Source organism: Alternaria atra (genome assembly GCF_907166805.1).
Source record: "Alternaria atra isolate CS162 genome assembly, contig: 21, whole genome shotgun sequence".
NCBI classification, from domain to species: Eukaryota; Fungi; Ascomycota; class Dothideomycetes; order Pleosporales; family Pleosporaceae; genus Alternaria; species Alternaria atra.
The window spans coordinates 3,636,850-3,652,284 of record NW_025091319.1 but is presented as its reverse complement, the minus strand read 5'-3'; the positions used below and the strand labels follow the sequence as shown (position 1 = coordinate 3,652,284).

Here is a 15,435-nt window from a genome sequence, read left to right as displayed (position 1 = left end):
CGGATGCTGTCTCATACTTCACGCTGTGTCGCGTATGTCGCGTGTCGCTCGGCAGCTTACCCTCACCATCCCGGTCGCTCGCGTAGTGCATCCCGAAATGGCAGCACCGGGTACTTGTCCAGACATGACGAGTTGAAGCCTTGCAGATAAAGCTCGACGATGCGGATGGCCGGAAAATATTCCCTAGGCTCGATCGACCCTGATATGAGATGGTCCATTTCTGGTATTGAAGTGTGGAGTTGACTTTGGAGAGGCGCGCTATGGTGTGTAAGGCGTTCCATTGGCTTCAGTATCTAGCAGTACATCAGTGGCCAGAAAGACTGTAAGCATCAGGCCTCTGGAAGCGCGTTCCGACAGGACGTTCGTCGACCTTGTAAGCGCGGGGTACCAAGATCCAGGAACTGGAACCACGATAAGCGAAGGCCACGGAGCGAGAGAAATTTGCCGGCGTCGTTGTGAGTGGTTGGCAGAGTGCAGAGAAAGAGCAGGCGTCAACTTGAGTCGGAGAGACCTCGGGAGCCGGATACCCGTATCTTGCGATTAGCTCAACTCGATGCCTGGCAGGTACCAATGCGTAGGCATCAAATCCGGCCAGCCTGGATGTTGAGGAAGGAGCCACAGTACGGGAAAGCTAGTGCCATAGCTCAACTGTTGCTGCGGCAGGTGCGCGATATGTGCTTGTCTATCACATGCTGGACAACACGGTAAGAGTATCACATCAGATGCTAGAAGACATGATTAGTGCTCGGCTCGACCATGGTCATTGACCAAGCCTCCAATAACTTCTAGTCTGAGCGTAGGGCATAGGAGGGATCATCCACTTCGGCAGGGTGACTTCAAATGCCTAGTAACATACCATCAGCGCCATACATGAGGGCAGTACTGATGTTCTCGATGGGACGAACTTTACTTCATGCCTCTCAGCAAACCTCGCTATCGACGGATGTGACAGCGCCCTCGTTTCTCTCACCCGAGGCAGCACGAAAGGTGTCGCTTTACCGCCGATTCTGTACTCTCAGTTGACGGCTCTCAGTTGTGGCCTATATAAGCAATTCTTCCAAGGTTCCCAACCATCCCTCCTTCTGTCTCCTCCACATTACTTTTCTCTGGTGTATCTTCCCTAGCACGTCTTACTCAATCAGGGCTGCTCACAACGATAGTACATTAGCGTACGGTAAGATTCGGCTCTTGCACCCTTACATTTATCATAAACTGAAACTGGCTTACAGTCTAGACAACGTCAAGTCATCAAAGATTCACAGGTCAACTTGGTTTGAAGTGGTCCGGTGAGTTCGCAGTACAATGTCTAACCGTGATCCAGTCTTTCACGGCCCGTATTTTCCACAGTACATGATGAACCCCGCAGCCAACAACTTCGCTCCGACCGGTCCTCAGCAGAATGGCACAACCAGCCAGGTGAGCACTCCTTCCTCACTATACCTGGAGGCACGGGTTCTCAATCTGGAAGAGGGGCATGCAAACTTGCTCGACGACGTCAACGGTCTCCGGGAACTGTACCGGGTTCTCTCCTTCTCCGTCGAAAAGCTGAAGAAAGAGGGCTGGCCAGTACATGTTGACCCGTTTCAAGAGGTGGATGCAAAGATATCACGCCAGAATGCTGTACAGTTCCGGTCAGAGCTGGAGAGCCTCAAAAACGAGGTACAAGGATCTGTGCACGGCGGCGCTGACGTGGAAAAGGCGAACGGTATGACGACCTCCAAGAGGACTGGCAGTACGCCTCCCCATCTGAGGGCTGCCAGTGTAACTAGCGGCGGTAAAATAAAGAGTTCTCTTCCTCCACACTTGCGCGGCAAGAAGGTCGAGTCTAGCAATAACCACAGGTGAGTCTACCGCCTACATGCGTGATAATACTCGGCACGTCTTGGATCACTCGAAACTGACGAGGATACAGTATCAAGGAACAGCTCGCAGGAATCCAATCCAAGGACCGTTTCACCAGCAATACCCAAACCAATTCATCGGCCAAGCGAATTCATATGCCAGCCCCAAGCCCGCCTGCCTCACCAGAGACTATTGTCCAGGACCAAGCGCTGTCTCTCGAACGCCTTTCCTTAGAACAGGCCTGGAAGCCCTACCATCTAACAACCCTAGCCGCATTTTCGGGACAAATTCTCCCAGGCGATACCGCCATCACGTTTCATCCTGACTTCCTCGCCAACACCTTAGGCGGAGCTTCTTGGTCACCTGGCCTACGCTTTATCAAAGGCAAGGGCCCATGTATCCTCAAGAACCGCACGTACTACCAGCTAGATCCGCGGAACGAACCGTATCTTCCCGAGGCGCCTGGCAGCCATGGTGCAAAGCTCACCGCGTTCTTCAATAAGGCTCCGGAGGAGGAGTTTGCCGACCTACTCGATGACGATTCCAATTCGTACGAGGGTGTACCAATGTTTGTTCTTGTGGGCAAACGCTACATGTACTACGGAAACTATTCCCAGACGCGCTGGTCTGATAAGTTGGACTATGACACCATGACAGCTAGGGTACCTCAGCACGTCAAGAATTACTGGGCTGAAGAGCTCACATCGGCAACGCGCGAGGAGTGGGTTACCGAAGAGCTCAAAAATCATTTCTTTCGCAAGCCCGAGTACGATGGTCGTCTCTTTGCTGCACCCGATCAGGAAACCACTGTTGACACCGAGAAAGAGATTGAGTGCACAGAGAAGATGACTAGGGATGTGCGCAAGTACGCTGAGAAACTTCGCGAGTGGGAGAGGGAGGCCAACATGAAGACTGCCATGATCAAGAAGCAGTCTATCCTTGAAGCTTTCGACGCGGTAAGTTGTGCTAAGATACAAGGGAGTATGGGAGCTAACCAAATACAGTCTGATATGGATGAGGCGCCTGCGCTTCGCCTCTGGTGGGAATACCTCGAGTGTGTGGACTGGAGGAAGGACTTCTACGACCTCCTCGTCACACTTCAGAAGTGCTCTTCCGGGAGCTACCTACAGTAGTTTGGCTTGGCACATGTCTTATCTGAGAAAAAGATTGCTGTTCATAGGGAATCTGAACCAAGGTGGGATTTTGCATTCTACGGCGGATTCGAGTCTAGGGCTGATTTGCTCATCTATTCCTACGACATACCCCAAGCGGCACACATGGTGCATTTATCGGTCACTACTGAGGTAAAAAGGCTGGGTCTGCATGACACCCGATTTGAGGTTTTATATCATTCACCACTCTGATTTTTGCTTTTCATTATTTAGGTACCGATCTATCTCAGAGCCATCATTATAGCGCTTGTGGAATCAGGTAATGCATAAAAGTCTTTTCTTGTTATACTATCTCTTCCCACAGTACATCGATAACTTCGATGGACGTACGAAGAAGCTCATGGATTGTGTCCTATCTAGGCGGACACTAGAACAGACACTAGAAAAGACCCTAGAGATATACACTGTTACTTCTCTGGTATAGTTGTAACGCAGACTATTCCGTTTACTTTTAGGTTGCATCTCGGTATTTAGGGGTACAACCTTTTAGAAACGAGCTTCTTCGGACGGCCAGCAACCATTGAATCGTCTCTAACTTGCTAAAGGCCTTAGCCGAAGCTTTGGGCGCCACTCCGTGTCTGAGAGGCGCTTTCGGACCTGGTCTTCGGATTGGCCTTCATTTATCAACCCTGGGGCCCGCTCAATACAGGATGGCACCTCTCGCATATCAACGCTTATCCAACGATGGGCATCATTGCATGGCGCTATCGAACACTATATCGTCTTGTCAGGCGACCACATTAAGTAGACAGCCTATCCAATACCTCGATCTTACAACGTTACCCACCTTTACTAGTGACGAGGGCGTTAGCTACCGAGGCGCTGTATGTTTTGACCATATCCTGTTCACCGTCTAGCCTTCGTTACGCAGACAAGCTATCGTATCCTGGGACTGACATGCGATGTTGACATGGCCAAGCTTCTCGACCAGGTTTCCATATCGCTCAGCATAGTCCGTAGATCTGCATGTGCAACGAACGCTGTCGTGACGTGCATAAGCGAGTAATCAGCTATTCGGACAATGGCTCTTCAGATCGGTAATTGGACGAATGTTTGCATCATCAATCTTTAACAAGTTTTGTAAGAATAACATTTCTTTGATGTCGATTACCAGAGTTGTTTCGAGGTAAACCCCAGACAACCATACGACTCAAGCTTTGGACTTCACCTAGGCAGTCTCCACAGTCAATCAAGCATCGACCATCTCTGATTCAAGATTTTTTTCGAAATATAGATGACCCACACCTCATATACCAAGCATCGAAGTCACGGGCACACGCTACCGCTTTCCCCGCGAACCGTGACCTCCGGCTATTAACATCCCTGCGAAATTCATCTATACACGTCCGCAACGGCTGCCTCCTCCGTCAAACTATCCAAAAGGCCTCATTCGTCTTCTCGCATCATTGGTCGACTGAAAAGATTAAATGGTCTTCCCCGGATCTGGCCCGGTAACACAAGCTTCACCCTAGGTCGAGGCGCCATGCGGCTATAACAAACGAAGCATGTGGTCTAGCAGTAGACATCAATCTATGGTACATGGGGAGATTTGCCTTCGCGACGAAACACAATACCCGGTATTGTTACGCGATACGCGCTGGTATGGCTTGCAGGGGCAGACGAAGCGTATATGAGATGATGCACTCCCAGTCTGTACGACTTCCGGTCTTCTCACACGGCCAAACAACCCTTCCTGCATCTTTCTGCATCAATATCATAAAGCAACATGAGGTTTTCTACAGCATTCACAGCAGCTGCTTCGCTGCTAGCAACCACGACTGCGCATGGCGGAGTTGATCAGTATATCGTGGGAGACACAACATATCAAGGGTACATTGACCTTATCATATCTGCTCATTACACATTCTAACAAGGCCAAGTTGGTCGCCGTATAACTCAGCTTCTGGTCAAAAGACTATTCAGCGACAATACTCATCCTACGACCCCATGTACATCAAGGATCTCTCTGTAAGATTTTGCAACAACGTAGATTAGGCAAAAGCTAACACTTCATAGACAGTCAACATCCGTTGCAACAACAATGGCGCTCTTGGTACAGGCGTGTCAGGCACCATTGCCGCGGGCGCAAAGCTGAAGACACACTGGAAGCAATGGACTCATAGGCCGACTTCACTTCTCGTATACATGGCGAAATGTCCAGGATCTTGTGACAGCTTTGATGGAGCCGGCAAGGTCTGGTGTACGTGTAGCTCTCCCTTAACTGGTTAACGTCGCTCATGCAACCACAGTCAAGATCTTTGAGCAAGGCCTCATATCTGGAACTGAAAACGCGGGAATCTGGGCGGGTGATGCTATCCTTGATACTCTATATGCCACGGTCACCATTCCAGCCACACTCGCAGCAGGCAACTATCTGGTCCGCCATGAGCTCATCGCTGTTCACCAGGCGAATAACCCACAGTGTAAGCTTCTTGTTCGATGCTCGTATATCGTAACTTCAGCTGACACCCTCTAGTCTACCCTGAATGCGCTCAGTTCACCGTAACAGGTTCTGGGACAGCCTCCCCTCCAGCATCTGCACTCGTATCTTTCCCCGGTGCCTACACCGGAACAGAACCCGGCATTGCTTTCAACATCGACTCCCCCGACGCTATGAAAGCAACCACATACCCTATTCCAGGCCCTGCTGTCTGGGACGGTACGGGAAATGCTCCTGCCCCGGCGCCATCTGCTACACCAACAGCTGCACCAGCATCCCCCACTACCTTGGTAACCAGCGTAGCTGCTGTGCCGACTGCACCTGCATGCCAAGTAGCAAAGTATGCGCAGTGTGGTGGTATGACGTACAGTGGATGTACGAACTGTGCGAGTGGGTCAACATGCAAGGCGAATGGCGACTACTATAGTCAGTGTGTTTAGACGTAGATAGCTCGTATGAAGAAGTTCCCGTTACTGCCAACATGATTTGCAATGCACCCACATTGTTTGGATGCCTAATCAGAAGCGGGATAATAGGTAGCGTCTTGGCAGGGGTCAGTTGTTCTTCCGGATCCATGGCTTTGCCATCGCTACTCATATCACCACAGTCTTCCATGGTTGTTCCAGCCGCAGGCGCGGCTTCAAGCCATTTCGATACATTAAAATTTGCTTTCGAATTCGTCAACTGTCTAACTGCCTAAAGCCATAACCTTCGCAAGAACGGCATCGTCACTCAGTCCATCTCCTTTGATGGTTGCATATGCTGGCGCAAGTACGGCCTTCTCGATCTCTGTGTATTTACCATCGCAGGCAAAGATGAGATCACCATGCCGAGACTTGTCTACCATCAAATACGCGGCTGCCCGGGCAACCACTGAGGTAGACTGGCAGTTCTGCGAGACCGCGTCTAGGAGGCCCTTCAAATCGGGCAAGACCTGAGTTGCCGTCCATGAAGGGGCGAGTGTGTTAACGCGGATAGGTAGACCAGCAGCTTTTACCAAAAGCGCAAAACTCCTACCAAAGCCTAGAACACCCGCTTTGGCCGTCGCTGAGTCGCGTTGTCAGTTGGAGATCTACACATGATCGACGAACTCGTTACTCACAATAATCGACAGCGCGGACGGGATGCAAGCCGGTGCTGGACCCCATGATGACGATAGATCCACCCTCGGCCTGGCTCTTCATGTAGTGAGCAGCGAGCGTCACAGTCTTGACAACGCTGTCGAGGTTGATGTCTAGAGTGTCCTCATTTGGTTCCTTGGGGTCGCCATTTTCGTCGATTTCAAGAGCCAGATAATTGGCCCTTGGTCCAATGCCGGCATTGGCGAATACAAAGTCAATTCGGCCATGCTTCTCTTTCGTGGCTTTAAACAGTTTCGTTAGATCGCTCCAGCGCCTGACATCGATTTGGACGAAGTGACAGTCAGCCAAAGACGCCGGTGGTGCCTGAATATCGCCAGTGACGACTAGTGCGCCTAAAGAGACCAATAGTTCGGCTGTGGCGAGGCCGATGCCTGATGACCCACCTATGAGGATGTCAGTATTCTGAAACCTTATTCGACGGCATCTAAGTACCCGTTATGACGGCAACTTTGCCCTGAAAGCCCGTTAGGTCGGAATCTTGGATTTGGAACGATGTCATGGCGAGATTAGGTATGATGAGAGTAGACGAATGAAATTTCGAACGAAAACCAGAAAGGACGAGGGGTAATATGCAGACATTTTGGGCCCCCTGCATATCAGAGCGTATGAGCTCAAGCTCATGCAAGAGTGAACTGATTTGGAAGAGTCAAGGACTGGCATTGTGAGGCTGCCGGGATTCTGGGCCTAGAAACATCATCTCAAACAAGATCTAAGAAGCCTTCGGGGATTTACAGGGAATACAACGAACTCGGAAAGGTCGTCCGCACAAGGCCCATTTTTTAGCGCAGGGAAGGACGCGGCTCGTGGCAAGCGAGCTACGGCCCAGAAGCCACAAACTCAGTGTCTAGCCAAGCCTCGTTGCCTGCCTAGTTATTAATCAAAGCCTGCACCTTGACGGCAACAGACGTGCCTGAGCGATTCCAACTTTCCCGCCGTCTTGGAACGAACAGTTCCTACTCATGTAGTGTGTGCAAAGTGCCGGCGTTAGAACCATGCTCACGGGCGTCAAAGCTGCAAGACCCACTTAAACTAGCAACGGCCCGACAGGAAAAGAATATCACGCGACCCACGTACTGTGTACCCAGATCATGCTAAGGGGTCAACTACGCTTCATAACTTCTTGACCTTTGGAATCAATTGCAAAATAACACACGAAAAGCTTCTTCCATGCGAGCAACTCTTGTCATGTCGCGGCCCGTAACGGATCATGTGAGGAAAGCCGAACTTCCACACGACAGTCTCGAAGAAGATCTGAATGCGGACCACGCGGCACTCATAGAGCCAACACTACCACTGATGGTAGCTTCCGCGGCTAAGTGACACATTAGAACTGATCTAGACGAAGCTCCTTACGTCTAGCGCCGGCAGCCTGAGAGTTCGACACAAGGCCCTGTTTGCACGGCTCACAGTGCTGACATGAATTGACCGAAAAGTGGCAATCTCCTATGGCACGGTGTGCCAGTGTGTTAGAGATGAAACGTCCAATATATGTCGTCCTGTAAGCTGCCCCAGGGTCTCTTGCTCGTCACCTGCTTGCTTCATTTTCAGTCTTTAACCCGTTTATCACTATTGCGTGGGGAGTATGACGACTGTCGAGGTGGCTAGAGATGGAGTGGCACTGTTGTATTGCGCGATCATATTGCTCGTGTTGAGCTGGATCGTTTTCTGCATGCGAATCGGAGTTCGGATGTGGAGAAAAGCGTGGGGTATGGATGATTATCTCATGTTCGTTGGAACCGTAAGAGTTCAACACCACCGGTATGGGATACATAAACTGATAGCTTGTGATAGATTCTATTCTCAGTCACAGCCGCTCTTTGCATCGTCTGTTGTTACTATGGCTCCGGTCAGTTTTCGCGAGACCTTCCAACTGCAACAATATCCAAAGGAACAAAAGTACATATATCCTTTCCATGAACCTCTACTTCAGCCCATATTGACAGCACCCAGCTCTTTTATATCGCGGAGTACTTCTATGCTGTCAGCGCCATGTTCGTCAAGATTAGTGTTGCCGTAGCGCTTCTGCGTATCGCTGCCAATCGTCGATTCTTCACATGGGGTCTATGGGCGCTAATTGGTGCTACTATCGTTGCAGCCCTTGTATTCTGTATAGGTATCGCAAACATCTGTGAGTTGACTTGCTCCACATGGAGTGCACGCTGTTGCTAACGATTCGACCAGGTCATCCCATCAACACTCTTTGGGGTGAATCGAACGGCACCTGCAATCTGCAGCTCAATACGAACGTCAGTCTATTCTATTCAGCCATCGAGATTGCAGCAGACTTCAGTCTCTCCATCATGCCAGCTATCTTGCTTTGGAATGTTCAGATGAAGGGGGCTGTCAAAGCTTCAGTGGCTGTAATGCTAGCGCTCGCTTCTTTGTAAGGCCTCCATAACCCCACACACTGTGTGACCAACAACTGACTTCACCCAGTGCGTCGTGCGCCACCATCGTCCGCCTCAAGTACCTCACACTTTACAGTGATCCTGGCGAGTTTATGTACAGTACAGGCAAAATCGGCTTCTGGTCCCTGACCGAAGTAGGCATCGGCCTCATCGCCGGTTCGTTACCTCCCCTTCGCCCTCTCCTCTCCCTTCGCATCAGGGTGTCCGCGGGCTCCAATACTCCTGCCGCATCCAATGGAAGAGCGTATCAATCCGGAACGAACAACAGGCAGCCCACCTCGCGCTCGCGTGGGATAGCTATGGACACTTTTCAGACCTTAGGCGACAACGATGACGCCGATCAGAGCGACGGAGATTCGCAGAAGAACATTATCAAAGAGACTAAGTTTACAGTAACATCAACCATTGCTGGAGGTCATGGAGATCCAGGGTCAATGGCTTGGGATCGTAAGGAACGAAGCCATGTCTGAGGCCACACGCCTGCAACGAGAACGACGCCAAAGAAGCACCAGCTCTAGACAGTAACAGCGAACGTGCGCCATCGATATCTCCTATACTTTGGATGTGATTGTGGAGGGCTCCCGTTATGTTGTAGATTCTCCGGATCCACGGTCCATGGCCGTGAACTGGAGGCTGTGGAGAAGTGTTACTCTACCCGAAAATGGACCGAAGAAGGCGGTCCAAGCTGTTCATCGTTTGTGCTCTCGATATACCCCACACTTGTATAACAACCGTAAATGTTCATGATACTGTCCAATCAGTATACTCCGGCCCAGTTACTATGTATGGTGGGCCTCTGAGTCAAGAGCGACATGCGCGTAGTCATAGTTCAAATAGATTTTGCCCAAGCAACAGCTACTAGCCGTTCTACTTAATTGGGAGACCAGGCGTGTAGGGCGTGTAGATAATCCGTTACTGGGCAGAATATACACATAGCCTTGGCGAAACGGTCTCTTGTATTGCCTAAAGAAGTTAGTAGACATGCCGTGGTTGAATTGTTGACTACTGTGAATTGTCGCAAAGGTCACATGAACGCGTGTGAGGCGTCTATTTTCGGAGATAACGACGAGCGGTGCGTACTAGCTACGTCAGGCCGTTTTGAGCCGAACCCCTCCACATTATACTCGACGGCGCTCGAGCGTACCATCTCAACGATACATAATGAAGACCGCCATGTTCTCCAGAGGCAGCCTGTCAGCGTCCCGCAGTCTCGCATCCACTTTTTCACCACCTATCCGAACGAATCTACGAACGTTTTCTAGTACACGACGAGCATCCTCCGATATGGATACAGCGGCGTTCGGCGAGCAACACATTGCAAAGGGCATTGGCCGCCTCACGAAGCATGTCTTCGAAGATGGCAAGGGCACCTTCATTACCACGGACAAGGGCGTTAAGCTGCTAGATATGACCGCTGGCATTGGTGTCGTGAACCTTGGCCACTGTCACCCCAAGGTCAGTGCCGCTGCAGCGGCACAATGCAATAAGATTACCCACGCCCAGGTCAACATTGGCTTCAGCTCCGCACAAATCGCTCTTCTCAAGGGGTTGATTCCAATCCTTCCGCATGAGTCACTCGATACCGTCTTCTTCTGGAATTCGGGTGCAGAGGCAGTCGAGGCAGCCGTCAAACTGGCCCGTGCCGCGACAAAGAAGCCCAACATCATCGTCATGCAGGGTTCCTACCATGGCCGCACAAACGCGACCGCCTCGATGACAAGATCAAAGACTATCTACGGTGAGGGCCATGGCCCGCTCATGGGCGGTGTCTTTGCGTCCGCGTTCCCATACTATAGCCAGTTTGGCCTCTCTCCAGACACACCGAAGGACCAGCTCGTGAGCCAGGCACTGCTTCAGTTGAGGCTCACTCTGCAGCAGCAAACATCTCCGTCAGACACTGCTGCTGTCATCTTAGAGCCCGTTTTGGGTGAGGGAGGCTATGTCCCAGCCCCTCCAGAGTTTCTACACGGCGTCAGGCAAATATGCGACGAGCACAATGTCCTTTTCATCGCCGACGAAGTCCAATCTGGCATGGGTCGGACGGGACACATGTGGTTTGTCCAGGAGTCGGGAGTACGGCCGGATATTCTCATCTTCGCAAAGGGCATTGCCAACGGGTTCCCTCTATCCGGTATTGCGAGCAGCAAGAAGCTCATGGATCTCCAAAAACCTGGATCGATGGGTGGAACGTATGCGGGTAACGCAGTTGCATGCGCCGCCGCAACAGCCACAATCAAAGCCTTCCATGAGGAAAAGATTCTAGATAACGTCGCCGCACGCTCCAAGCAAATATTCTCATTCCTCAATGATCTCAAGTCTTCTGGAACTAAGGCCGGTAACTTGATCGAAGACATTCGCGGATCAGGTCTCATGGTCGGTGTGCAGTTCGCAAACCCAGAACTGCAACGCGACTCGTCAAACACCGCTGCGCGTAGCAGTCAGAGCCAGCCGCAGATAGCACCGAAGATTGTACAGGAATGTGTCAAGCGAGACATGCTTCTTCTCAGTACTTCCGTGTTCGACGTATTGAGATTCATTCCGCCACTCACAATCAGCGAGGAGGAGTTGAGCCAGGCCTGTAACATCTTCAAGGAGTCTCTAGAGGCTGTTGCGAAAGAGATGTAACTGTCTTTGACTGAGCGATGCGATACATGTCACTTTGGAACATTAGAAATTGCTACATTAGTAGATACATATACCCTTTTTTGCGCTTCAATGCGCGACTAGTCAACGAGCAACCGCGTCTTTACCTCTGCTTATTTGCTTAGATAATGTGATGTAGCTGTGGCCGGGGGCATTGATCTGTCATGCCGCCTCGCGTTCGTTGTTCGGAAGGCCGAACACCAATCAGCGCCGTTCATCTCAGCTACTGCCGAAAGCGGGCGAACAATATGCCGACTCGCGTGCTCGCTGTGCGCAGCACTATGCGAACTCGCGATGCTTATTAAAACTAGATTTCATATGCTTTGATAATGCCTTGGTATACGCACGAGGTCAGGTCCTTATAAAGTATGCAGGAGTGACTAGAATTTGATATCGACAACAGTCAAAACCACGCTTCCTTCGCCTTCATCTCATCATATAATACTCCATCAACCATCAATGGCCCTCAGAACAGTTCTCGTCACAGGCGCAACTGGCAAGCAAGGCGGCTCAGTCGTCGATGCCTTACTTAGAGCGAATGCACCCTATGAGATCCTAGCACTTACACGGGATGCTCAATCTTCATCATCCAAGAAGCTTCAGCAAAAGTCGCCGAACATCAAGCTCGTAACTGGAAACCTCGATGCAGTCGATGACATATTCGAGACAGCCAAACAGTCGACAAAGGCACCGATCTGGGGCGTCTACAGCGTTCAGGTAAGCGCACTTGGAACACTGACCATTGGGCCTTACTAAACAGTCTCACAGGCCCTCAGCAAGAACGAAGAGAAACAAGGCAAAGACCTTTTAGATGCCTCAATCAAGAATGGTGTATCACACTTCATCTTCTCTTCTGTGGACCGCGGCGGCGCAAACTCGGATACAGACCCGACAGTCGTCCCACACTTCATCACGAAGCACAACATCGAGCAGCACCTCTTCTCTAAAGCTAGGAAAAGCGGCATGACATACACTGTCCTGCGCCCTGTAGCTTTCTTTGAAAACTTGACACCGAATTTCTTCGGCAAGGTCTTTACAACGAGTTGGGCGATCAAAATGCCTAAGGAGCAGAAGTTACAGCTCATCAGTACTAGTGACATTGGATTCTTTGCCGCTCAAGCATTTCTCAAACATGACGATCCGGTATACACGAACAAGAGCATATCGCTCGCAGGCGAGGCACTGTCCTTTCAGCAGTTCAAAGAAACGTTCGAGAAGAAGACTGGAGAGAAGCTTCCAATGACTTATCGATTTGTTGGTGGGGTATTGTTCTGGATGTCGAAAGAGCTTGGATATATGTTCAAGTGGTTCCGCGACGTGGGATTTGGCGCGGATATTGAGGGGTGCAAGAAGGTGAATCCGGGGATGAAAGATTTTTCGACTTGGCTTGAGACGGAAAGCGCGTGGAAGAAGAGCTGAGAGAAGCCAGATGAGAGGAAAGGAGGATTGAGTTGTGCAAGTATTTGTAATAAGGCCCGTTGTAATCATAAACCTCTTTGATCAATCGTGTGTTATCGGGGCATTTTCGAGAGCTAGATCAGGGAGAAGGACACACCATATAATCGACCTTCCACGTAGTTCAAAGCCTTGACGCCTCTCGTCCAGCTATCCTTAGCCCTTCTTCTCCATCAACGAGCACGCACCAACCTTCTCCTCCCCTTCCGCCAGTCCCACCGATGGCCGCCTTGAAGTTAGCTTTTGCATACTCTAGAACCTCTGCATCAAAGCTCCCAGGCTGCAGCCATACAGCAGGAATCCCAGCCTCTTTCGCATCCTTGAGCAACTGCCTCGTCACGGCAGGTGGCGTGATGACCGACAGGGAGTAATTTGATGCTGGTGGATCTTGGAGAGCGGTTGGTGAAGGCACGGTAGTATGAGCTCGGTTCAAGATGGTGACACTCGGGCTCTTCGGGTTTAGAGGCGTCGCGGGAAGAGAGTGCTGGAGGTACCATGCGAAGACTATGATATTGTATCAGAAATCATGCGATAAAGGATATGGCCGGGCGAATAGATGTTAGCGTACTTTTGTGCCCGTATTTGGATGGGTCGGAAGAAGCGCCCGCCACTGCGAAGCGTGGGCTTGAGAAGAAGAGTTTGAGAGCTGCTTCCATTTCTGCGTCGCGCTTTTGGCCTCGTGTTGTCGGCATGTAGGTATTCTCTCTTGATAGAGTCTATTGTTATGTGCAGTGAATAGGAAGAGCTGCTTTGTAAGTGTTAAAGGTACGGCATGTGTTATCGATAACGCCTTGAGTAGCCGAGGCATCGCGTCACGTCATCATCAGCACTCGCGCGTCGTTGTGTTCCCATCCGCGTGCTTACTTCATAGTTGTACAACGTTCTATGACAACACGCGTCTTTCCTTGACTGAGAGAACCCCATACCCTATCTGAGAGTAATACAAACGCCTCTCCTCTTAAGCCTACTACACAAATCGTAACGTAGCAGCTCCGTATGTAAAACGACAACCTGGATGTCTACAATACTATCACTTTTTTCAAAGCTTCCTACGATCTGCTGTTGTAAACTGCACGATAGTATCTAGGCATGTGCATTATCTCTGCGTATATCCATTTTTGTTTCTTGGACGGGGTGCCCTGTTGACCTATCCATCCAAAAGCTAACATGCTTCAGTTGCAAAGTGATGCGACAGCTCTAAAGAAACACGTGGGAGCTCAATCCTCAACAGGGACTCCTGGACCGGGTCGCTCATTTGCTCCTCTATACTCCCTGTCTCGCTTTCTCCCTCTGCTTGCGTTGACTCTTTCACCATTTCAGCCTTTGCTTGAGCTTGGAGTACAGGATGCCTCTTATCGGAGATGTCGAGCACACCCAGAAGATCACCATTCCGTGTCCGCGGATTATCGTCGCATGCGCCCTCCCACCGTCCCGCTCCTACAGCCTCATGTGCAAGCCGCTGGAGCTGCAGCGTATCGTTTGTAACCCATTCGATACTAGCGAACGGCCTTTTGTGTCGCTGCATACGCGCAGTGGCGGTGGGTAAGCAGGCCGAGATGACCATGATTAGGCCACTGATCGAAAACATTATAGTAAGGCCGAGCATATTGAACGAAGTATAGGAGTCGCTTCGGATCTTCTGGCTGCCACAGATTGCTTGTGCTTCTGCAGACGTAGGCGGTGAGTGGAATGATCGGGCCTCTGACGTGACTGGACCCATCGCTTGATCAAGTATTGCCCGCTGTAGATCGGCTAGTGTAAACTTGAACCAATGTTCAAGCTCAAGTTCCCACTGGTTACTCGGCAAACCGTCCTGTCCAAGGTTCGAAACACAATCACTTGCCAAAAGAGATCCACCTCTCAAGAAGGCGGTGAGTTCAGTGAAACCGTTAGCCATGTTCATGATGGCGGCTAAAGACCAGAGGAATCCATTCCTATCTTTTGACTTTGAGAAGATTGTTGATGCGGCTATTCTGGTAGCTTCGAGAATCCCCTGTAGCGGCGTACAGCTTTCATCATGCTTCAGGGAAGGATTACAGAACTGGTATTATTGGACACACGCTAATGTTCGCACTGGCTCATCGCTCTGGTAGAATTGGGAACTGATATTTCTGTATGCTGACGTTGCATTAATCGGGCCCAGCTCTGCGGCAAACCACAAGTCGGTGACAGGTGTAGAATACCTGACGTTGTTCATCTCGAGGAAAAACACACTAACATCTGCGTCCACAACTGAGAGTTCTGGAATTGGCTGCCATGAATTGACCGAGGAAGCTTGATCGGGATCACTTGCATCATAGCGTGTGGTACATCTATAAAGAACCTTACTTCTC

The 15,435-nt window shown here is 50.5% G+C and overlaps 8 protein-coding genes across 8 annotated transcripts; 5 read left to right on the top strand and 3 right to left on the bottom strand.

Moving 5' to 3' along the window:
* Positions 1 to 1,353: 1,353 nt before the first annotated feature.
* Positions 1,354 to 2,975, top strand: ALTATR162_LOCUS1639 (uncharacterized protein; the record flags this gene model as incomplete). Its single annotated transcript, XM_043309237.1, has 3 exons — positions 1,354 to 1,841; positions 1,913 to 2,798; positions 2,847 to 2,975. 3 exons carry the CDS (start codon positions 1,354 to 1,356, stop codon positions 2,973 to 2,975), a joined length of 1,503 nt encoding a protein of 500 aa, XP_043165172.1.
* Positions 2,976 to 4,740: 1,765 nt separating this feature from the next.
* ALTATR162_LOCUS1638 (uncharacterized protein) lies at positions 4,741 to 5,894 on the top strand (the record flags this gene model as incomplete). The annotated part of the gene is made up of 5 exons (XM_043309236.1): positions 4,741 to 4,844; positions 4,895 to 4,982; positions 5,031 to 5,214; positions 5,264 to 5,437; positions 5,491 to 5,894. 5 exons carry the CDS (start codon positions 4,741 to 4,743, stop codon positions 5,892 to 5,894), a joined length of 954 nt encoding a protein of 317 aa, XP_043165171.1.
* A 248-nt stretch (positions 5,895 to 6,142) lies between these two features.
* On the bottom strand, positions 6,143 to 7,095 carry ALTATR162_LOCUS1637 (uncharacterized protein; the record flags this gene model as incomplete). The annotated part of the gene is made up of 3 exons (XM_043309235.1): positions 6,143 to 6,501; positions 6,557 to 6,979; positions 7,029 to 7,095. 3 exons carry the CDS (start codon positions 7,093 to 7,095, stop codon positions 6,143 to 6,145), a joined length of 849 nt encoding a protein of 282 aa, XP_043165170.1.
* Positions 7,096 to 8,283: 1,188 nt separating this feature from the next.
* Positions 8,284 to 9,474, top strand: ALTATR162_LOCUS1636 (uncharacterized protein; the record flags this gene model as incomplete). Its single annotated transcript, XM_043309234.1, has 5 exons — positions 8,284 to 8,334; positions 8,388 to 8,492; positions 8,547 to 8,724; positions 8,778 to 8,979; positions 9,033 to 9,474. The coding sequence occupies 5 exons, from the start codon at positions 8,284 to 8,286 to the stop codon at positions 9,472 to 9,474; spliced, it is 978 nt and encodes a 325-aa protein (XP_043165169.1).
* Positions 9,475 to 10,288: 814 nt separating this feature from the next.
* On the top strand, positions 10,289 to 11,629 carry ALTATR162_LOCUS1635 (uncharacterized protein; the record flags this gene model as incomplete). Its single annotated transcript, XM_043309233.1, has 1 exon — positions 10,289 to 11,629. One exon carries the CDS (start codon positions 10,289 to 10,291, stop codon positions 11,627 to 11,629), a length of 1,341 nt encoding a protein of 446 aa, XP_043165168.1.
* Positions 11,630 to 12,106: 477 nt separating this feature from the next.
* ALTATR162_LOCUS1634 (uncharacterized protein) lies at positions 12,107 to 13,066 on the top strand (the record flags this gene model as incomplete). The annotated part of the gene is made up of 2 exons (XM_043309232.1): positions 12,107 to 12,364; positions 12,416 to 13,066. 2 exons carry the CDS (start codon positions 12,107 to 12,109, stop codon positions 13,064 to 13,066), a joined length of 909 nt encoding a protein of 302 aa, XP_043165167.1.
* Positions 13,067 to 13,226: 160 nt separating this feature from the next.
* ALTATR162_LOCUS1633 (uncharacterized protein) lies at positions 13,227 to 13,794 on the bottom strand (the record flags this gene model as incomplete). The annotated part of the gene is made up of 2 exons (XM_043309231.1): positions 13,227 to 13,606; positions 13,671 to 13,794. The coding sequence occupies 2 exons, from the start codon at positions 13,792 to 13,794 to the stop codon at positions 13,227 to 13,229; spliced, it is 504 nt and encodes a 167-aa protein (XP_043165166.1).
* Positions 13,795 to 14,264: 470 nt separating this feature from the next.
* On the bottom strand, positions 14,265 to 15,005 carry ALTATR162_LOCUS1632 (uncharacterized protein; the record flags this gene model as incomplete). The annotated part of the gene is made up of 1 exon (XM_043309230.1): positions 14,265 to 15,005. The coding sequence occupies one exon, from the start codon at positions 15,003 to 15,005 to the stop codon at positions 14,265 to 14,267; it is 741 nt and encodes a 246-aa protein (XP_043165165.1).
* Positions 15,006 to 15,435: the final 430 nt, after the last annotated feature.